This window comes from Peromyscus maniculatus, chromosome 6, assembly GCF_049852395.1.
Source record: "Peromyscus maniculatus bairdii isolate BWxNUB_F1_BW_parent chromosome 6, HU_Pman_BW_mat_3.1, whole genome shotgun sequence".
In the NCBI taxonomy this organism is placed as follows: domain Eukaryota; kingdom Metazoa; phylum Chordata; class Mammalia; order Rodentia; family Cricetidae; genus Peromyscus; species Peromyscus maniculatus.
In genome coordinates this window covers 76,695,991-76,718,859 of record NC_134857.1, presented here as the reverse complement: position 1 = coordinate 76,718,859, position 22,869 = coordinate 76,695,991, and the positions used below count along the sequence as shown (strand labels likewise).

At 47.9% G+C, this 22,869-nt stretch overlaps 2 protein-coding genes and 1 non-coding gene across 7 annotated transcripts; all 3 read left to right on the top strand.

Annotated features, from left to right (window-relative positions):
- Nucleotides 1-42: 42 nt before the first annotated feature.
- Polr3c (RNA polymerase III subunit C) lies at nucleotides 43-16,340 on the top strand. Of its 2 annotated transcripts, none has more exons than XM_042279558.2 (15): nucleotides 43-553; nucleotides 1,904-2,070; nucleotides 3,476-3,731; nucleotides 3,818-4,003; nucleotides 5,279-5,364; nucleotides 8,200-8,304; nucleotides 8,430-8,522; nucleotides 10,233-10,313; nucleotides 10,528-10,579; nucleotides 11,471-11,531; nucleotides 11,909-12,059; nucleotides 13,266-13,367; nucleotides 13,480-13,529; nucleotides 14,051-14,200; nucleotides 15,769-16,340. In XM_042279558.2, the coding sequence occupies exons 2-15, from the start codon at nucleotides 1,924-1,926 to the stop codon at nucleotides 15,848-15,850; spliced, it is 1,602 nt and encodes a 533-aa protein (XP_042135492.1). In that variant the 5' UTR covers nucleotides 43-553; nucleotides 1,904-1,923; the 3' UTR covers nucleotides 15,851-16,340. The 2 variants fall into 2 exon arrangements, with proteins under 2 accessions (XP_042135492.1, XP_006982657.1); XM_006982595.4 differs by having other exon boundaries at nucleotides 57-324.
- Nucleotides 2,932-3,067, top strand: LOC121830625 (small nucleolar RNA SNORA5). Its single transcript, XR_006073839.1, has one exon. It is a non-coding gene; the product is annotated as a small nucleolar RNA SNORA5 (small nucleolar RNA).
- Nucleotides 16,341-20,323: 3,983 nt separating the features above from the next.
- On the top strand, nucleotides 20,324-22,799 carry Nudt17 (nudix hydrolase 17). Of its 4 annotated transcripts, none has more exons than XM_076574616.1 (8): nucleotides 20,324-20,555; nucleotides 20,703-20,886; nucleotides 21,070-21,095; nucleotides 21,219-21,311; nucleotides 21,571-21,669; nucleotides 21,800-21,826; nucleotides 22,300-22,458; nucleotides 22,575-22,799. In XM_076574616.1, the coding sequence occupies exons 1-8, from the start codon at nucleotides 20,364-20,366 to the stop codon at nucleotides 22,647-22,649; spliced, it is 855 nt and encodes a 284-aa protein (XP_076430731.1). In that variant the 5' UTR covers nucleotides 20,324-20,363; the 3' UTR covers nucleotides 22,650-22,799. The 4 variants fall into 4 exon arrangements, with proteins under 4 accessions (XP_076430731.1, XP_076430732.1, XP_042135489.1 ...); XM_076574617.1 differs by having other exon boundaries at nucleotides 22,568-22,799; XM_042279555.2 differs by having other exon boundaries at nucleotides 21,800-21,936.
- Nucleotides 22,800-22,869: the final 70 nt, after the last annotated feature.

Genomic DNA, 22,869 nt, shown 5'->3' with positions numbered 1-22,869 from the left:
GCCCCGAGAGGCCCGCCCGCCAGCGGCCGCGCGACCCGAGGCCCGCCTCCCGGCTCCAAAGGCGGAGGAGGGGCCGCCCGCCGCCACCTCAGACAGCCCCTGGCCGGTCCTCCAGCCTGCCACCGAGAGGAAAGAAAGAGCGCCCCCCCTCCCCCCCGGGAACCACCGACACTACCGGCTAGAGCGGCCCGTCGTCTGACCCTTTTCCGCGTCCGCCTGGATGGCGCTCGCCTTTCGAGGAGGGGTGGTGGGCCGCCCCTGGGCTTAGGCTGCCGGTCTCCGGAGGATACCGTTGGGAGCTTCTAAATTAGCACTGACCCTGAGGTTAGTGGGGGAAAAAAAAAAAAAACACGCCACCGGAATGTGGAGGCCCTGAGTCAGGGCCGAGAAACGAAGTCCGGAACAGGAACTTGCATGAAGGGAAAGGAGCCAAGGCGCCTTGGAAATGCTTTTCAAGGATGGCAACTGACCTAGGGATGTTTCTCCAAAGACGGGTGGATAAATGAAATAGTCTCCCCTGCGACAACTTGGCAAGAGGGACAAAGACTTAGAGGTACTAAAGCGCTGGAGAAATAGATGAATAATGGCAGGTACAGCTTGTGATAGGGAGGTAATTTGTACATCAACCACATGCATTTCTGCTTGTTTCCCATGTGTCAAGGTGTAGAAATTTAATAGGGTTCTCAAGGGAACAGAACTCCTCTTCCTAATTGAAACATCCTGTTGAGAAGCTCTTCTGTACTTCCTGGCTTCCAAATTGTGGTTTCTGGCTTGGGAATGATACTTTGTACTCCCACAGAGCCGTGAACCTTAGTTATTTGTATCTATGACAGATTGCAAGTCATTTGCATTCCCTCGTTTTTTTTTTTTTTTTTTTTTTTAGAGGTCTCACACTCTGGACCAAGTTTGCTTCGTATTTATTATGTAGCCCAGGTGGGCTTTGAATTTATGACAGTCCTCCTTGCTTTAGTGGTGGGATTACAAATGTGAGTCACCACACCCAGATAAATCCAGTCTTTACAGAATATTGAAACCACATGTAATGCCGTAAAAATAAATAAGATATCATGGGAAATGGCACTTTTTTTGAGACAGGGTCTCATGTAGCCAGGCCAGCCTTGAACTCAATATGTAACCTTGAACCCCTGACCTACCTCCACCTCTCAAATGCTAGAACTACAGGCATGCACCACCATACCTGGATTTAGAAAATATATTTGATGTCTAGTTTTCCAGTCTTTTGTTTTGATGAGTGGGTGTATCACCCACCAGAGTCTCTCCGTCTAACACAGCCTGGCTTTGAACCAACACTTTGTACCCCAGGTTGGCCTGGAACTATTGATTCTTTTTGGTTTTTCGAGACAGGGTTTCTCTGTGTAGCTTTGGAGCCTATTCTGGAACTCACTCTGTAGACCAGGCTGGCCTCGAACTCAAAGAGATCCGCCTGCCTCTTCCTCCCGAGTGCTGGGATTAAAGGCGAGCGCCACCACCGCCTGGCTATTGATTCTTTTGATTCCTGAGTGCTAGAATTACAGGCAGTGTACACCATCATACCCAGCCACTGCAATTACTTCTGTTACAACACAGTACAAACAATTTTATGCTAGTTATATTGTGCAAAGTCATTTTAAATATTTGCATAATGTATGCTCATATTTGGTTATACAATAATATATTGATAGATGCTGGGCTGTTTTAGTATGTCTGTGCCAGTATTATGAAGAAAACTAATGGCATGGGTTTTTTTGTTTGTTTGTTTGTTTGCTTTTTAAATTTCCTTGGAACAGAGGATCCCAAATTAAAATATTAAAGCAAATATATGCAAGATTTTAAGATTTTTATGTGTATTGTCAAGTTGCCCTCCAGAAGAAGAAAAAATGTGAATTATATTGTTCTTTTCCAGTTCTGAGGCTCTCGGGCACAATGACTCAAGCAGAAATTAAACTGTGCTCTTTATTGCTGCAAGAGCATTTTGGTGAAATTGTAGAAAAAATTGGTGTCCACCTAATCAGAACCGGCAGCCAGCCTCTTAGAGTGATTGCCCATGACACAGGAACATCACTGGACCAGGTATGTTAGATGATACCAGTTTGCTCTCTTGAACTTCTTCATTTCCTTCAGCCACTTTTCAGCAGTGATACTCCTTCCCCTAGAAAATAGAAATAAAGAAAGCCTGCCCTGTGATCAGAATCACTGTGGGGTGGGGTGGGGTGTTGTACTTAGGCCCCAGAATACTGCTTCTCAGAGTGTTCCTAGCTCGTCTTGATTGTGTAAGTGATCTTTGTCATTCCCATACCACACTCATTTATTCACAGGAAGCCTCCTAATCTAGTACTGCCTTTAAGGAATAAAAATGATAGGAGAGGGGCTGGAGAGATGGCTCAGCAGTTAAGAGCACTGGCTGTTCTTCCAAAGGTCCTGAGTTCAATTCCCAGCAACCACATGGTGGCGTACAACCATCTGTAATGAGATCTGGTGCCCTCTTCTGGCCTGCATGCATACATGCAGGCAGAACACTGTATACATAAATAAATAAATCAATCTTAAAAAAATGATAGGAGAAACAGGTCAATTGTGGTGTGAAAGATGTCCGTCACGATCCTGGCTCAGTTGGTAGAGTGAATACATAGAATATATAGCATGTAGGATCTCCTGGTTTGCGCTCCACTACTTCATAAACCGGGGTGTGGTTGATTTATGTTTATGATCCCAGCACTTGAGAGGAGGAAGCTCAGAAATACAAGGTCAACCTCAGCTACATAACACTATAAGGCTACCTTGGGCTCCATGAGACCCTGATCCAAAACAGAAAACTAGAAGATAGAGATCAAGGATAATATGAACATCATAGCAAGGAATTCTCTTGATTTCTTCCATTGACATGTGATTCTCATTAACTACACTAACACAAAGAGGAAGTAAGATTCCATATGCAGTCAAGTCAAATTCAGTCCCTGTCCCGTCATGGCAGGAACTGGCCCAGGTGGCTGCCACAACAGATTCTGCTGCTCATGGGCTCTGGGTCCCCTGTCCTGGGACCTGGGGATAAGTTTGGCTGCAGACATTGTACTGTAGACACAGGAGTCCTTGGGGCAGACAAGAGGCAGGTCCTGTTCAGATGGGCCTGAACAGGACCTGCCTCTTGTTTCAAAGCAAATCTAATTGCTTTTTAAAAAGATTCAGGCCGGGCGGTGGTGGCCCACGCCTTTAATCCCAGCACTTGGGAGGTAGAGGCAGAGCCAGGAGGATCTCTGTGAGTTGAGGCCAGCCTGGGCTACCAAGTGAGTTCCAGGAAAGGTGCAAAGCTACACAGAGAAACCCTGTCTCGAAAAATAAAAAAAAATAAAAAAGATTCAGAAGACTCTTGGCTAGTTTTCTGACGGTTACTAAGCTGTCAGGGGTGGGCTGCGGTATTCAGCAGTAATGAGCTAAATAGCTCCAGGTCTTTCTTCTCCTTCTTTCGGGTCCTGTCTAGGTGAAGAAGGCCCTTTGTGTCCTCATCCACCATAACCTGGTGATCTACCGTGTGCATAAACGCAGTGTGGTGGAGTATGAAGCCCAGTGCAGCCGCGTACTGCGGATGCTGAGGTACCCCCGGTACATCTACACAACCAAAACGCTCTACAGTGACAGTGGAGAGCTGATTGTGGAGGAGCTCCTGTTGAACGGCAAGATGACAATGTCAGCTGTCGTGAAGAAAGTCGCGGACCGACTCACGGAGACCATGGAGGGTCAGTACTGGACCTACAGCTCTTAGCAAAGCGTAGACTGTCTGGTTCTTGGGCCACCTCACCTGCTGCTTTCCCCTGTCGTACAGATGGCAAGACCATGGACTATGCCGAGGTCTCAACTGCGTTTGTGCGACTGGCAGATACCCACTTTGTGCAGCGCTGTCCCCTGGTTCCTGCCACTGACAGTTCTGACCCTGGGCCACCACCACCTGCCCCGACCCTTGTCATTAATGAAAAGGACATGTACCTAGTTCCTAAACTGAGCTTGATAGGTAAGGAATTTTCATCCTGAAACTGTGATTTGCCCTAATTGTGGATTCTTCTTCACTGATTGTTATGTGAAGGAACTTCTGATTGTTTACCAGTTACTTGCTGTGTGCCTGCCAGTCACTGTAGTATGTAATAATAGAATACCATGATCCCTTCCCAGAAGACATCATCACACAGATATGTTATACACTATGACAAGGACTACGGAGAAGCTAGGTATGGAGGAATGGATTTATGCAGTGGGTGAAGGCTTACGTTTTTCTGAGAAAGGGGAATTTGATCTGGATCTTAATGAAGAAGTAGGACCTACCCAGTGAGGTGATAGAAGCTGGGTATTTTGAAGACTGGTGTGTAGTAAGAAAAAGAAATGGAACATCAGAGAAAGTGAAAGGTCAGTGTAGAAGCTAGGCGAGCAAGGTCCAGAGAAGCTTGAGAGAAGGCTAGAGAGTGGAGGGACTGGGTTAACAAGGCATTGTAGAGTCTGTTCTTTAACCTAAGTGCAAAGGGAGACGCGACATGACCTGACTTACACTGTAAATTGTCTAATAAAGGCTGAAAGGGTAGGGCAAGGGTAAATAGAGACAGACTAGTGAGAGGTAGATATAGAAGCCGTAAGAAGACCAGTATCAAGAGTGCCTTCTGTGTGTCTGGTTTGCACCCATGGGAGCATGATGGTGCTCACTGAGAGGAAGTGGAGGAGGAGAATTTTCTTTTTTTGGGCGGGGGTGGGGGGTGAGATTTTCCTTTTTTTTTTTTTTTTTTTTTTGAATAATTTATTTTTTATCTTATGCACATGAATGTCTGTGTGAGGGTGTCAGATCCCCTGGAACAGAAGTTACAGACAATTGTGAGCTGCCATATGGGTACTGGGAGTTGAACCCAGGTCCTCTGGAAGAACAGCCAGTGCTCTTAACCACTGAGCCATCTCTCCAGTCCCAGATTTCTTGTTTTTTGTTTTTTGTTTTTTCAAGAGAGGTTCTCACTATGTAGCTCTGGCTATCCTGGAATTCGCTCTGTAGACCAGGCTGGTCTGGAACTCAGAGATTCACCTGCCTCTGCCTCCCCAGTGCTGGGATTACCCAACTTCAAGACTCTGGATTTGTTTAAACATACTGAGTTTTAGATGATCCCCTCATTGACTTCTTTTTATAGCTCCTCAGCCTCCTACACAGCTCTAACTTGAGGCAGCTACAAATATCTCGGGATAAAGAGGCACCGGCCTGGTTTCCTGTCACCATATGATACATAGTCTAACTGTTCAATGTTTTATTCGGCAGGAAAAGGCAAGAGGAGGAGATCATCTGATGAGGATGCTGCTGGAGAGCCCAAGGCCAAGAAACCAAAATACACAGATCACAAAGAGGTAATGGGCTTCCTGATTAGCAGTCAGAGCAGCCCAGAGACAGCCCTCAGATAATGAGTTCCAACAGAACCTAAATGTTCTGGCTAAGAAGGAGTGGATTATGAACGTCAGTAATGTTGGTCAGGAATAGACCCGTAGAAACGAATGCTATTACTGTCTCTGCCCGCTTCTCCCCGCCCCCTTTTTACTAAGAACAGGGAGAGCTCCTGAGAGTGGGAGGGACTTTGTGGAAGGAATGTTCCATTCCCTGCTGAGGCTTAACTTATTTCACTGAATAATGGTGCTAACTTAGGCAAAAGAGGAAGCAGGGCTGGATGTGGTGTTGCATCCCTTTAGCCCCAACACTCAGGATGCAGAGGCAGGAGAATCTCTCTGAGTCCAAGGTCAGCCTGATCTACGTAGTGAGTTCCAGGCCAGCCAAGGCTACATGGGAGACCTTGTCTCAAAAAAAAAAAAAAAAAGCCGGGCGGTGGTGGCGCACGCCTTTAATCCCAACACTGGCTAGCAGAGACAGAAGGAAATCTGTGAGTTCAAGGTCAGCCTGGTCTACAGAGCAAGCCCCCAGACAGCCAAGAAACCCTGTCTTAGAGACAGACTTTGGCCAGGGGTGTAGCCCAGTTGGTAGATAGCTTGCCTGGCATACATGAGGCCCTGGGTTTGGTTCTCCAGTACCAAATAAAGCCAGAAGTGGTGGTAACCAGTGTGATAACCCATGCCTTTAATTGCAGCACCTGGAAGGCAGGGACTAGCAGATCCTCAGCCATCCCTGCCTTATTCCTTTGAAGCATGTTCTCTCCCTGAACCTGGAGATTGTGGGGTTGGGGTTTTTTGTTTGTCTGTTTTTCTTGGGCTTCAAGCCCCAACAATCCTTTTCCCTTACAGTGCTGATATCAGGCATCTAGGAGTTCATGTCTAGCTTGTTATGTGGGTGCTGGGATTCAAACTCGGGTCCTTATGGTTGTACAACAAATGCTTTTATCTACTGGGCCATCTCTCTAGCCCCCAGGACTATCGTCTCCTGTCAGCGCTTCTCCAGTACTCTTCTCAGTTTCTCCCTTCTTGCATCCTTACCGTGTAGTGGCCAGAATTACTTTTTAGCTAGATGTAGTGGTAAATGCCTGTAATCCTAACACTTGGGAGGTAGAGACAGGAAGATTCAGAGTTCATGGTCACCCTCAATTATGTGGTAAGTTTGATGCTAACCTCAGCTACATGTGACCCTGTCTAAAAAAAGAAAGCCAAGCTAAGGACTATTAAAATCTGCAAATGTGATCTACAAATGTTAATCTTCAGGCTATGAATATGGCCCAACCCAAAATCACAGTAGGGTCCCTGGGGCTCACCAGCCATCCTGCCTCAAAAAGTAAACACAAGTAGATGTCTATGGTCTAGAAAAAAGTCTTAACAGTTAAGAGCAGCTCTTACTCTTCCAGAGGACCAGAGCTTGATTCCTAGCACCATGTCTGTAATTCCAGCTCCCAGAGATCAGCACCTTCTGCTACCTCAGCCCCCCAACACACACACACATACCCACACGGCAGACACACACACACAACACATACACACACACACACACACACACACACACACACACACACACACACAGCAGACACACATACATAACATAAACTAAACAAAGAAATCTTGAGGGACTAGAGAGAGAGTTCAGCAGTTAAGGGCACTTGCTCTTGTAGAGGACCCAGGTTTGGTTCCCAGCACCCACACAGCAGCTTAAAACTATCTGTAACTCAGTCCCAGGGGATCTAATATTGTCTTCGGGATTTCACAGGCACCAGGCATGCATTTGGTACAGATACATACATGTAGACAACCACACATAAATAAAACCTTTTTTTTTTTTAAGTAAGACAGTTTGCCAGGCATGGTGGCACACTCCTTTAATCCCAGCACTCAGGAGACAGAGGCGGACAGATCTCTGTGAGTTCGAGGCCAGCCTGGTCTACATAGTAAGTTTCAGGACAGCCAGGGCTATGTAGAGAGACTGTCTCAAATTAAAAAGTAGGCATTTAGCTGAGCGTGGTATCACAAAGCTCTAGCCCCTGTACTTAGGAGGTAAGTTGAGAAAATGTCCAATTACGCCCCATACTTCAAAAAAGTCAAAGATCAGGACTGGGAAGTATGTCCCGAGCTTAGCCACAAGGAGGTCCTTGAGGACAGTGGTGGGACTGGGACGCCCGGAACTGAAATCTCATGTAGACGTGGAGATGGTGGAGATGGCAAAGCCAGAGGGGAGCATGGCGAGGATGGCCAGCTGTGGCCCAGGGGAGGGAGGGAGGAAGCCGGCCTCGGGTTGGAGGGGTTCTTTAGAGACTTGGCAGGGTAAAAGCTGTGAGAAGAAAGCAGTACTGGGAGGCCGCACGTTCAGAGGCCAGGAACAAATGGGATCTGGATCCCGAGACCCAGGGAGAGGACACCGTCTGGAGGAGCATCGTGGCCATTGCCCGTAGGGAAAAGGACGAGCATTTTCTGGGAGAGGGAAGAAGAAAGGGAGGTGGGAAGATGTTTGCACAAAGTTGAGTGAGTTCTGGCTTCTGTGTCCCCAATGAAACAAGGAGGAAGTCACCTGCAGAGAGTCAGGGAGGTGTTCCATGAGAGATTTGAGGGAACGGAGGAGGCTAACAGGGAGGAGGAGGAGGAAGAGGAAGGTGAGTTCAGAGAACTTGAAGTTAGGATTTGTCAGGGCACACTGACCCACTCTTGAACTCTCCTTCTCCAAGCCATTTAATTGCCACAGTGGATCAGAAGCAGTGGGACTTTCAGGTCTCCTCGGAAACTGCACCGTACCCAGTGTCCTCCCTGATCTTTCTCCCTCAGCCCATCCCAGATGACGGGATTTACTGGCAGGTCAACCTAGACAGGTTCCACCAGCACTTCCGGGACCAAGCAATTGTGAGCGCCGTTGCAAACCGAATGGACCAGGTAATGTCTGCGTGGGTCCGCCAGTGTTCAGCAGAGAGTAAGGCCGCTCATTCAGCTGGCTGTCAGATGTGGCCACCGGCTCCGAGGCGGCAACAGTGAGTTCTGAATTCTAGTTTATTTTTCAGACAAGCAGCGAGATTGTGCGGACAATGCTCCGGATGAGTGAGATCACTACTCCCTCGAGTGCCCCGTTTACCCAGCCACTGTCCTCCAACGAGGTATGCTTCAGTTTTCCCTTTTTTGGTTTTTGTTTTGCTGTGATTGGGGTTTGGTTTTGGCCTTTCTATGTAGCCCTGGCTGTCCTTGAAATCACAGATATCCACCTGCCTCTGCTCCCCAGTGCTGAGCTCAGCGGTCTGAATCACTACCCCGAGTTAGCCTCCTGATTTTGTGCTAGCTTTCTGATCCATGTAGGTATCACAGTTATTGGGCATGGCTTGTGGGGTTATGTGGGTGCCTGTGCCCTGGGGGAAAGGAGTGTCTGTTGTTTGGAGTGGGGCAAGGATTTCCTGGAAATGGTAAGCACCGAAGTGTTTGGCCACTTAGGATCCAACTTTTTAAAATGTTAAACCATGGGGGCCGGAGAGATGGCTCAGTGGTTGAGAGCACTGGCTGCTCTTCCAGAGGACCCAGGATGAATTCTCAGCACACACAAGGCCGCTCACAACTGTCTAATTCAGAGGGATCTTACTCCCTCTTCTGGCGTCCTTGGGCACTGCACACACATGGTATACTTATATTCATGCAGGCAAAAGGTATATACACATAAAGAAATTTTTAAATAAAACCAGGCATGGTGGCACACGCCTTTAATCCCAGCACTAAGGAAGCAGAGGCAGGTAGATATCTGAGTTCAAAGCCAACCTGGTCTACAAAGCAAGTTCTAGGACAGCCAGGGCTACACAGAGAAACCCTGTCTAAAAAATAAATAAATAAATAAATAAATAAATCTCCAAAAAAAATTGTTAAGCCATTATTATAGTGAAATATCTGTCAATAAAACAATTATTTCTAATTGTTTTAAGACTCTAGCAGCCAGGTGTGCTGGCACATGCCTGACACCTACCTAGTCAGAAGGCTGCTGAGGATTGCTTGAGCTCAGGAATTCAAAGCTAGGCTGGAGAGCAGCAGGGGAGGCTGTCTTACAACACACACACACACACACACACACACACACACACACACACACACACACACACGGATTCTGATGAGAGCCTTGGCATTTGAAACACTACATTTCTATTACTTTTATAATTATACTTACTTAAATGTTGTTACTATACTTTATATTGTTTCTAAGTTTTTTGTAGTGGTTGATTTGTTTAAGACAGAGTCTCTGCTGACCTGGCACTTGCTCTGTAGACCAGGCTGGCCTCTGTCTCCCCAGTGCTATGATTAAAGGCCCTACCTTTCTGAGTTCTTGACCCTTGTAAATTTCATGAGTTTCTTGAGCCTAAGTTTTAGCGTCCAGAGTCAGAGCCTCCCTCCAGAACGGAAGGTCTAACCTTGGAACTGTGCTGCACAGCAGCCCAGTCTTCCTGCCCAGCCTCTGGGATAGCTGGTGTTAGGCCCACACCACCGTATCTGGTTGTCGTTGAATTTCTTATCACTGGATTGTTGTTATCACTGGGTTGTTTCTTGTTTTACTGTTTATGTCAGGTCTGAATGTGTAGCACCGGCTGTTTAGAACTCACTCTGTAGCCCAGGCTGGCCCCAGACTCAGAGATCCGCCTGCCTCTGCCTCCCGAGTTCTGGATTAAAGGCCTGTGTCCCTCTTGGCCTTTGTTTTACTCTTATAAACAATGATATATGAATATTTTTAGGCATTTTTATGTTTTTGAAACTTGAAATTAGGACCTCTGGTTTCAGTCATGTTAACAGTTCTGCATTCCCAGGCCCCAGTTCCAACATCCCCTTCTGTTCCACAGATCTTCAGGTCCCTGCCTGTTGGCTATAACATCTCTAAGCAAGTCCTCGATCAGTACCTCACGCTGCTGGCAGACGACCCGGTAAGTCTGCCCACCCTTGGTCTGTTTATAATCTATCTCTGCCACTGAGTCCCAATATTCTCCTGTAGCCTTCTTGTCTACTTTGCCATCCCAGACACAGTCCCCGTCATCCAGCCGGAGCTACCTGCTTCGGACTCTTGGCCAGATTTGCTCCATGGGAAACGCATTACTGGACTTTCCATTCAGTTAACGCCACTCACTCTCTCTCTAACAGCTAGAGTTTATTGGAAAGTCTGGCGACAGCGGAGGAGGGATGTTTGTCATCAGTATCCTTCCGAGTTGTCTGTTCTGTCAGGACCCCCGAGTTAGGAAGCAGAAGGGTGACCTCGGAAAGATTGTCTTGTTTTGTTGTTGAAACAGTCTCAAGTAGCCCAGGCTGGTCTTGAACTCACTGTGTAGCCTAGATGTTAGCACCGAACCCCAATCCTCCTGCCTCCGCCTCCCAAGTGCTGGGATTAGAGGCTTGTACCTCTACCACAGTAAAGGATGTTGTCAACGCCTAATTGAAATAACTGTCCATCAGTTTTCCTGTGACTTCTCAGTGAGTTACATTAATGAAAAGAAAGAGAGCCTGGGGCTGTCGTTGCTCCGTAGCATCTCATTCAACGCTGTGATCACTGGCCCTGCGGCAGAGAAAGGGAAGGTGGTGGAGCTGAGGCGGAGAGCTGGGGAAGGGGAGGAGTTGGGGAAAGCGAGATGCTGGTAAGTGCTTACAGTCGGAGCAGTTTGGAGGCTGAGGCAGAAAGTCGAATGTTCAAAGTCAGTCTGGGCTACATAGCAAGACCCTGTCTCAAAAAAAGAAAAAAAGAGGGGCTGGAGAGATGGCTCAGTGGTTAAGAGCACTGACTGCTCTTCCAGGGGATCCAGGTTCTATTCCCAGCACCCACATAGCAGCTCACAACTGTCTGTAACTCCAAGATCTGACACACTCACACATACAGGCAAAACACCAATGCATATAAAATAAAAATAAAAAATAAGTTTACTTAAGCAAAACCCTTACAAATGTTAATATGCTTATATATCACTTATACACGAAATGTGAAAAGCAAATTATTATTTAATTTTTAGTTATAAATTAGGAATTTAGTCATGAAACTAAGGTCATAATGATGAGGCCAAAACGTTACTGACTGCCCTTAATCCTCTACATCAAGACCTCCATAAGGCATTAGCATCCCTAGCCACTGCAACTCTGGAGTCTGTCATCCAGGAGAGGTAAGAGGGGTCACTGATTGGGGTTTGGTTCAGACACTTCCTATCCACACCCCACTGAATAGGTAATTTGGTTTTTATGGCATACCCTGCCACACTTGGTCTCATCTTTCTAGGAGTACTATTCTTCCCTATAGAGCTAAATCCTAGCTAGGCAAATGAACCAGCCACCATACGCTCTGTAATAAAAGAACTGTGGCACTCAAAGGAGTCGCCATTTGGTGACAAGTTATGATTAACAGTGCCGTCACCAACTTCTGGGCTGTGGAAGAACTCTGATTGCTGTTCCTCTCTGCTCCTGCCCCCACATATGGGATAGTTTGTCCACACTCTGGGACTAGGAGCTAAAGTATACCTCGTGCTGCTTTGTCCCTTCCCAGATTCGGGTCTCGCTGTGCCAGAATATTCCGTCTGGTATTGCAGAAGAAACATCTGGAGCAGAAGCAGGTGGAGGACTTTGCCATGATTCCCGCAAAGGAGGCAAAGGATATGCTGTACAAGATGCTCTCAGAGAACTTCATGTCACTCCAGGTAGCCACAGCTTTAGAAGTGCCGAACAGCAAGCTGGCTGCAACAGGAGAACATCCTGGGGAAGTTACTCTGGGTCCTCAGAGATACTGCAGCCACTTCTGAAACAGGAAAGAAAGACTGACACAGACAGCAAACCATGAGGATCATAGAGAGTTTAACCGGCCTAGTAAGAGAGACAGACAACACACCAAGAAATCAGCTCACAGCTAGAACTTTCCTGCCCTTTCCAGCCCCCAGCCCGTAATTCCTGACCTGAGAGCCTTACATCCTTAATAGAGTAACTCATTCAGCATACCTTAGGTTCTTGTAAAACTATGTTGGGGACCCTTTGAGGAAGCTAGTTGGATGGATTTTGGGATCAGTTCACCAAGCAAGTCAGCTACCATGGTTTTCATATCTGTAAAATGGTGGTGGGTTGTGGGAGTCTGGGAGACCAGCTCCGACCAGCTCCACCTTTCAACGGGTTTTTGGGTGGAGGAGAGAGGAATGAGGAAGTATTAGGTAGAAAGATAAACCTAGACGATGAGGAGAAGGACAGATGCAGGATAGGAGGGCTTGAGTCGATACCCAGCAGCCCCGAGCTTTACTCAAAAGGGGTTTCTATAATATGCTGAGGGGAGAGGCAAAAGACCTCCTCCTTGCTAGATCAAAGCACATCACACAGCCAAGCGTAGACCCTTCCAAATACCTGGTAACCACGCCTGTGGTCAAATCATCTCTTTATGCAGCCCTGCTGGGTAAAGCAAACTCAGATTCTCTGACCTTGAGTAATTTGGACATCCACATTGGATGATGATATAAAAGCAGTGTGGTTTGGACCAACTGTGGTAGTGTGTACCTATAATCTGGTACTCAATAAAGCTGGAGGATTAAAAATTTGAGGCCAGCATAGGCTACACAGTATCACATTGTCTCAATTATTAATAAATTAGGTCTATTATGAAAATCAAATGCAATCCACCTGGCATATGTAGAGTTTTCTCAGTAAATATTAATTGCCTGCCCTTTCATTCAGAATGCTGTAGAAAAAATGGAAAGCCAGGCAGCCTGCTTCGTGTGGCTGATTATGTTATAAACATAATCACTTCTGATTGTCTAGGAAAGAAAGAGGTATCAGTAAACATGAGGGCTGACAGTGCCAGATGGATGGGTGTTTACTTCGCCATTTCCAAAGAACAGTTTCTCTTTATTTCTGTGGACAAACAGGAAATTCCTAAGACGCCAGACCACGCCCCGTCCAGGACCTTCTATCTGTACACTGTGAACGTGCTGTCGGCGGCCAGGATGTTGCTGCACAGGTGCTACAAGGTAACCGTGCCGGCTCCTCCCCAGCTCTCACAGCAGTGCCTTCCCTCCCTTGCCCCCTCCACGTGCTTAAACAGAACCGCTCACATTTCTAGTCTGTCTTCTCTTTCCTCAGAGCATAGCCAACTTGATAGAGAGGCGGCAGTTTGAAACGAAAGAGAACAAGTGAGTGCCTTCTCCGGTGAACTGTTGACATTTCTCTCTCCCTCTCTGTCAGAGAGCTTGTTTTTTGTACTGTGTTTTCCACTGAACCGAGAACTAAAACATTTCGAGAATACATGGTGTCCGTTCTCCTGGTACCTGTGGGCCCAACACTTCCTCATTGACATTTTTCAAAGTCCAAAGCCTGAGGGAAAACTTGCTGTCAAAATGGTAACAGTAGTCCAGGACACACTATAGTTGCACTGAGTCCTAGGTTGGGGTTGGCATAACCATGCCTTAGTTTACACTTGTTGACTATACCCCCAATTAAATAATTTTGCAAATTTATGAGGCATGTGCTTGACCCCGGAGTTTAAGTGCAACTGAGGGGCAATAAATGTTTCGGGAACAAAGTTATATTTGTGGTTAAGTTATGGACAGTGTCTTTAAATGAAACATGGAAAAGAAGGAACTGGGTCTCTGGGCTAGGAGACAAGAGGATCTCAGAGTTAAGAAACATACCTTAAAGCTGGTCTCTCTGCTAGGCGGCTGCTAGAAAAGTCTCAGAGGGTAGAGGCCATCATTGCGTCCATGCAGGCCACGGGTGCAGAGGAGGTGCAGCTGCAGGAGATCGAGGAGATGATCACAGCCCCTGAACGGCAGCAGCTGGAGACGCTGAAACGCAACGTTAACAAGTGAGTGGTGGGAATTCAGACTGTACTGGCGATGCCTCTCAAACCATCGGCCTCACAGCCTGCTCTCCAATTTAATGAGCAAACCCAAGTGCAGCAGCATCTTTCCTAGCCTAATTAAAAGACTTGAACCTACCAGGTGTGGTAGAGCATGTCTTTAATTCCAGCACTCAGGCGGCATGGATCTCTATGAGTTTGAGGCCAGCCTGGTCTACATAGTGAATTCCAGGACAGCCAGGACTATAGAGAGAGACCTTGTCTCCAAAAAAAGTATTGAGCCTGTCTGTTTTTGTAGGTCAGCAGTTCTGAGGCCGTCTTGCTTCTTTTCTGTACTCTGTCATTCACCAAGTACTGAGAATTTTACTTCAGCCTCAAGTCTGGCATTTCATCTTGGTCCTTCATCTCCTCTTGCTGAGAGCTTTGCAATAACTTCATCCTGCAAACCACGTGTCACAGTGCTGTGTGTGTGTGTGTGTGTGTGTGTGTGTGTGTGTGTGTGTGTGTGTGTGTGTGTGTGTGTGTGTGTGTGTTCTGGGACTCCAGCCTCAGGTTCTCACACTTGGATGGCAGGCAATTTGCCCTCTGGCCCATCTCCCCAACCCTCAGGTTATTTATTGTCTTTACAGTGATTGATAGCATCACTCTTGTAGTTGAAATGATTTATTGGCTTCCTTGCTGGTGTGTGAGGTAGTTCATCCTTTGGCTTGGAAGGAGTTTTACACTTTGACTACAGGTCTCATATAGTCATCCTGGCCTTGACCTGATTCTGTCACTTCCACCATCTCCACCTCCAAAGTGCTGGAATTACAAGTGTATACACCACACTGGCTGAGATGAGTTATTGATTTATTTTTTACAGTATGAAATCCAAATTCATTGCTGTGCCATGAGGCCTTTCATAGTTTTATAGCGGTGTATTCCATCTTCATTTCCTTTTACTTTAACAGGGGTTGTGTAAATTTATTACTTCTGGTGATTTTTTATGGATACCTAGAGACTTTCTGTGTCATTTGTGAATAGTTTTATTTCTCTCTTTTCAATCTGGATTCGGTTTTTTGTTTTTCTTTTTTTTTTTTTTTTACTGGCCTAATTGCCTTGATAGCACCTCCAGTAGAAGGTTGTAAAGGACATCTTGGCTTTGTTCCTGATCTAAGGGAGGAAAGCTGAATTTTTCACCATTAAGTGTGGGGTTAACTGTGGCTTTGTTTTCCTTGTTGGTTTTATCAGATGGGGGAAGGTCCTTACTCTTCCTGATTAACACAACTCTTCGCCTTCCTTCCGGTTTTAAAGCACACGACCTTAACTCTGCTCTTCCGTAGAAGTGCTGTTCTTCCATGTTTGCCAGTGAAGCTTTAAGTTCTCCAGGGACAGAAGCTGTCGGTGTAGCCCAGCAGCTCCACAGTGCCTGACAAGGGAGAAATGTGAATGCAAGAAGCCTCTCCTGGTTCTCTCTCTCCACACACTCGAATAAACAACAAGCCAATCTGCCTGGCCACACCCGGCCCAGCCTCTAATCTTGAGTATGCTGATGAGCATTAACCCCAGGCAAATGCTTTCACTTTTTCACTCAGGTTGGATGCCAGTGAGATCCAGGTCGATGAAACCATCTTCTTGCTGGAGTCGTACATCGAGAGCACCATGAAGAGACTGTGAGCCTGAAGAAGCAGTGCTGGAATCAAACTCAGGGCTTTCACGTGTCAGTCAGCTGCTGTACCATTGCGGGCCATCCCCAGCCAGAAACCAGCATCCTTCTCAAAAGATCTAGGAGACGGAAAAAAGAGAAGAAGGTGGTGCTCAGATGAATTCTTTGCAATGAGAGAAGTTGCATATTCTTTTTACGTTTTTCAAGACAGTTTGTCTGTGTAGCCCTGGCTGTCCTGGATCTCACTCTGTAGCCCAGGCTGACCTCGAACTCATGGCGATCCACCTGCCTCTGCCTCCCAGTGCTGGGACTGAAGATGTGTGCCACACCACCCCGCTAAGTTTCAGATCCCGTCCGAGCCTCTGCTCCTGTCTTCCCTACTGCTCGCGATAACCATGACTCTGGCATATCTTGTAAGATTTGTTAATAGACTCGCGCCCATATTCTCTCATCAGATCGTCACAGAGGGAAGAACCCAAAATAAATAAGATTAATCATAAATGGTATGTATCAGTTCTTATCAGGAAATCCTCGAGGGGCCAGCAAGACGACGGACTGGGTGAAATCCTTGCTGCTCAAGTATGAGGACCCGAGTTCAGAAGCCCAGTACCTACGGGAAATGGAGGTGTGATGCCTGTAACCCTAACCCTGGAGATGGGCACATCTCCAAAGTTCACTGGCCAGCCAGTCTAGACAAACTGATGAGTGGGTTCAGTGAGAGACCCTGTCTCAGCAAATAAGGTGGAGGACCAGCAAGATGATGGCTCAGTGCATAAGGGAGCTTGCCACCAAGTCTGATGGCCTAGTCCAGAACCCATTCGGTGGAAGAGAACAAACTCCCACAAATTGACCTCTAACCTCTACTTGGGCACAATGGCGCACATAGATACACATCCACACAAGTATAAAAATAATGAGATGGGAAGGCATCCAACTGTCAGCTTCTGATCTGGACACACATGCATGTACCCGTACAACACATACAACACCACACATATAAAAAGAAGTCCGCCGGGTGGTGGTGGTGGTGCACGCCTTTAGTCCCAGCACTCGGGAGGCAGAGGCAGGCAGATCTCTTGAGTTCAAGGCCAGCCTGGGCTACAGAGTGAGTTCCAGGAAAGGCGCAAAGCTATACAGGGAAACCCTGTCTCAAACAACCATAAAAAAGAAAAAGTCCAAAGCTGTTCTGAAGGCCCACACCTGTGACCCCACCAGTACGGAGGCTAGGATGGGATCACTTCATGTTCAAGGTCAGCCTGGCCCTTTGATGAGTTTCAGGCTAGTGTGGGCAATAGAGTGAGAACCTGTCCTAAGAAAACAAAACAAAAATTAAGCCCGCCAAGCCCATGTTGAAACATCCCTGAATGTGACTTTTCTATTACGATAAAATGTCAGGACCAAGGAACTTACAGAGGAAGGCTCTTACCTGAGTTCCAGAGGATCAGAGTCCAAGACGGCAGAAGGAGGGCATGGTGGCTGGGGCAGGAAGCCGCCCCAGTGGGTGGCCGGAAAGAAAAGGGCCCCAAAGGGAGTGGCACTGTTAGGTGTGGCCTTGTTGGAGGAAGTGTGTCCCTGTGGAGGTGGGCTTTGAGGTCTCATATATGCTCAAGTCACGCCCAATGTCTCAGACCACTTCCTGTTGTCTGCAGGATCAAGATAGCAACTCCTTTTCCAGCGCCATATCTGCCTGTACACCCCCATTCCCCCCAACATCATAATAGACTAAACCTCTGAACTGGAAGCTGCCACCTCAATTCAATGTTTCCTTTATAAGAGTTGCCGTGGTCATGGTGTCTCCTCACAGCAATAGAAACCCTCACTAAGACACCCAGTGACATCCTCCAACAAGGCCACACTTCCTAAACCTCCCAAACAGTGCCATCAGTCAGGGACCAAGTGTTGAGATGCCCAAGGGAAGCATCTCAAACCATGTGGGACACATTCAAACCATCACAGTCCCTCAAATTTCTTCCTAATAGTTAATTCCATTTGCAAAAGTCTACACCTCTCTCACTGAGCTCTAACGTTAAACACATGCACACAGTGTGCAGAAGGTCAGAGACTGCTGTGGGAAGCGGGGAAAACTTGTATTTGTTTGGGGCTTTTTTGTTGGTTTTGGTTTTGGTTTGGTTTGGTTTTGAGACTGGGTCTTATTATATAGCTAGGCAGGCCTGGAACTCACTGTGTAGACCAATCTACACTGAAACTTTGAGCAAGCCAGCTTCTGCTTCCCAAATACTAGGATGAAAACATGGGTGCACACGCAGCAAGAAGACCTGTGTCCAGGACTGACAGGGAAAGTGGCCCGAGCTGTTATATTGAATATGTAAACAAAGTCTAGGCTTCAAGCACATCTGAAATTATATATGTAGAACACTTGAATATAATGTCTGGGACATGATAAACACACACAAAATTATTCCTTTCCTCCTGTCTGTGGTCCCCCCAGATGGTGTCAGCATCTTGGATACAGTTTGACCCAGCAGCTTTAATTCACTTCATGCAGTTAAGTGTTGCTTACAAGGCCTTTCCTTTCTTCTTAAGGATGTTATAATTCTTTCGAATGTCAATATATTGCCAGTTTCTACATTAAACACAATGTAGCAAAATAAATGGGGCCCTCCCTAATGGGGAAGTAAAGTTTCTTCTGCCAACCTTGACAACCTGAATTTTTTTTAAATCAAAAATAGATTGTTTTTAGCCAAGCAGTAGTGGTGCATGCCTTTTATCCCACCACTCTGGAGAGAGAGATGTGGATCTCTGAGTTCAAGGCTAGCCTGGTCTGTAGGGTGAGTTCCAGGACAGCCAGAGCTACACCCTGCTTAAAAAAAAAAAATAGTCCCAGATCCTCCCTACGTCCCCACCAACCCAAATCCACACTCTTTCTCTCTCATTAGAAAACAGGCATCTAAAAGTAATGAAAATAAGATAAAATAAAAACAAACCAGAATAGGACAAGACAAACAACAAAAACTCAGAACAAAAGCAACACAGGTGCTAAGACACACAGCACACACACACACACACACACACACACACACACACACACACACACACACACAGAAAACCCATAGAAACAGAATCAGACACTGTAATGCATAAGCAAGAAATCTGTAAGGGAAAAAAATCAGACAAAGCATGAGACAAAGAACCTCCAGAGATACCATTGAGTTTGATTGTGTTGGCCATCGACTGCTGGGCCTGCCCCTAGGTGTGGTTTGTCTACCCAGTGAGAGTCCAATGCAAGCAGTTATCGTTTGTAATGGCTTCTTGGTTAAGGATGGGGTATGTGTCCACTTCCCCTCACAGTCCTGGGACCCCATCTGGGTTAGACCTGTACAGCTCATATACCTGAAGTCATGATCTCTGTGTGTTCGTGTGTGTGTGTGTGTGTGTGTGTGTGTGTGTGTGTGTGTGTGTGTACCATTCCTGTTGTGCCTGGAAGGCCTTGTTTCCTTGGTGTCTTCCTCCCCACCCCCCTCCTCCACAGAGTTCTCTGAGCCATAAGGAGGGTGTTTGATGAAGACATCCCATTTAGGACCAAATGTTCCAAGATCTCTCACTCTGCAGAATGTCCAGTTGTGGGTCTCTGTATCTGTTCTCATCTGCTGGGAGGAAGCTTCTCTGAGGATGGCTGAGCAAGACACGAACCTATGAGTACAGCAGAATGAGTTAGCAGACATTTTATTGCTGCCTTCCTTTAGCAGACAGTAGTATCTGGCTTTCCCTTAGGTCCACGGCCTGTCTCAGGTTCTTGGCCATCCCAGGAAGGGCATGGGTTCCATCTCATGGAGTAGGCCTTGACTCCAATCAGACAGTGACAACCTGAAGTTTTCCCCTGGACTCACATGATGGGAGGAGAGAACCGACTTCTCTGACCTCCACAAGCCTGCCATGACAAGTGCATGCCCACCCTACCCCAAAATTGACATAAACCGTGATTTTTTTTTTTTAAAGATAAAAGATTGGCTCTACCTTCAAGCTACTCACCATCACTTATTAAGCATGATACGCACAGAAGGCCTGGGTTTGATCTTCAGAACTGCACAAACTGGGCTGGACATGGAGGCCTGGTAGTCAGAAGGCCAACATCTGTTTTGGCTACACAAGTTTGAGGCTAGCTTGGGTTACATGAGACCCTGCTTTACATTTTTTTAAAATTGTTAGGCGTCTGATATGGAGCCGTAATTAATTTAAGGCGCTTACTTGCTGAGAGGTGGACGGGGCCTTAGGTGAACTTCAGCCTAGGGTTGGCGGGGAATTACAAGCCTCTCCAGAAATCATTCAGCCTGGGCATTGTTGTCCCAAACGGAGAAGTCAGAAAGAACCCAAGAGGAAATGAGAACATGTAGCGGGTTTCTTTGTGTTTTATGAGCATTACACTCAGGGATTGCCCCCAAAAGTTGTGTCTAAATTTCCCAGCCTGTCTGGAAAATCTGGCTTGCACAGGCGGACCGGAAGTCGCACGCCTCCTGGCGCTGGGTCACCAGGGGGCGCCAGGCAAGCGGCGACCGGAGCAGCGCGATGGCTGCGGCCCGGTTACTGCTGCGCCTGGCCGGGCGCCTGGAGTCGGCGAACTTCCTGCAGAGTGTGTGTGGCCTCCTGGGCGCCGAGCAAGGACCGGGGCCGTGGCAAGCGCACTGCAGCTTGGAGCGAGGACGGCTCGTCCTCTCCAGCCATTCGTTCCCCGGCGCCTCGGAGAGGCTTCCCATCCAGGTCGGGACAAGGGGACCAGCAGGGAAAGGGAGGACAGCGAGAGGGTGCGGGCGGGTGGCGACAGGCCAGCTCCCACCGCGGCACCCCTAATTTCTGAAAGTCCCACCCTGCTTCAAAGCCTTAGCCCGGCCAACCCCCTCTTGCCAGAGACCCCCTTTCTGCCCTTTTGCGGCTCTGGACCAGCAGCCTGGAGGCTCCAGGACCGAGCTGACCACGACTAGAGGTGTGGATGTGGCTGTGGCTGTCATTCTTCAGTCCAGTGACCAGACTGTCTTGTTGACCCGAAGGACATGCACCCTCCCCATTTCCCCCAACATCTGGGTCCCTCCAGGTGAGCGCCTAAGAACAGACTATGGAAGACAATGCCCTTTTCCCTCCACGTTGCTATTGGGTAGTCCCGTACAGTGGTGGCCCAAGGTCAGCGTCCACAGCTACAAATTTCCCCTGCCCAGTGGAGGATGGGGTCCCTGGTGAAGGCAATCACCGTTCACTCTTGGATCACTTCTTCTTGTAGGTGGCCACATGGAACTTGATGAGGAGGTACCAGTCTGCCGGCCCAACCAGGAGACCCAGGAGTGGGGTCACCTTGGGTGTGGGCTGAGGGACAAGGGGCATGGGGTTAAGCTTGGGACACGCTGACCTGCTGCTTCCTTTGACCCCCAGATACTGGAGTGTGGGCTTCGAGAACTGCAGGAAGAGTGTGGGTTACAGCTGCCCCAGGACCAGTTCTCTTGTGTCCTTCTGGGGTTGTGGGAGGTGAGACGGAACCCTCAACGACCCCCAAGGCCCACTGAACAATCCTTATCTGCCTTGGCCACTGGGGAAAAGAAATGTGGGTGGAATGGAGTCCCCAAACCATGGCCCTCCCCTATGTCCCTCTCACCTGTTAGGCTACCTACCACCCACTCCTCGGGCTGTGGGCCAGCATTTTGTCTCCCTAAAGCTCTGTTGACAAAGTCTCAAAAATAGGAAGTTTCTCCATATGCCGTGTTGGTTTGGCTTTGTTCTGTTTCAGTCTGCCTACCCTCCTAGGCTGAGCTGGGGTTTCCCCAAATACCATCACCTCGTTCTCTACATGCTCGTGATCTCCCAGGAGTCGCAGCAGCAGCTCCAGGTAGGCTTGGCGGTAGGGGACAGAGCATGCCACCTGGCTCTGTGACGAAGAGGACGGGGAATAAACTAAGCTACAGGCTGCCTCCTGTGGCCTCTTCCCCTAAGTGATGCATCAACATGCCTATCCCCAGGCCCGGATCCAAATAAATCCAAATGAGGTGAGTGCCTTTATGTGGCTGGGACCAGATGTAGCAACGGCTGTGGCTGCCACAGAGGATGGCACAGAGACACCCAGACGTCTCCCCCAGGACCTACCACCCTCTCTCCCGTAAGAGTTTGACTTGAGCAATCGGCACACAACAACATACATGCATATGCATACGTGGGGGGATTGCATGTTGTGGAAGAGATTTAGGGAGCAAGTCGCCCTACTGATAACGAAAAGACCACCTGAGATCAGACTCCAAATGTTAAGAGTCCGTGCTCCAGCTAGCTAGCACTGAAGACCGTGGTTTGAGCCCTACTCTCCCACAGGAGAGTCACTTAGCCTCCTTGAGTGTGTTTCCTTTCTGTTGAGTGAGGTTAGCACCCGCTTGCCTGACCTAAGAGTCGGGAGGATTAAATGGCCCAACATACTGAAGTTCACTGTAAGCGACAAGGCACAACCCAGACAGAAACTGTCGTAATCCAGTGCAACCGAACTGAGGGACGACGGAGGAGCCCAACCTCTGCTCCTGCCCGTGTCCACACTCCTGCGGACAACCCCAACCGCAGCGGAGGACAAAGAACGGGTCAGCGCGGGGACCAAGTTTGCTCTCCGGCTCTGGCTGCAACATCTGGGGAGGTGAAGGTAAGGGATGGCCTGAGGGCACCACAGCACTGGGTTGGGATGGCTAGTGTCCTTAAGGACACCATATGCTTGCTGGGAATGCCCCTACTCCCTCCACGTAAAAGTGAAGTTTACAGGGAGCCCGGACCAGCAAAGGAAGGATGGGAGTCTGTGAGATGGTGGATGTAAAGGCTTCTGCTGCAAACACCTGAGACCTGAGTTCAACGCCTGCAATCTCCTTCAATGTGGCAGGAGAGGTCCTACCCCATGAAGCCGGCCTCTGACGTCCACATGCACAGCCAAGGCACACATGCACATACATGCACACACATACACAGCAATAAAAAATTTTAAAAGTGAAACGATGGAACATGGACCCTCTGCCCCACAAACCAGGGGTCTGGAAAGTGAGGTTCAAAATCCCTTCTCCAG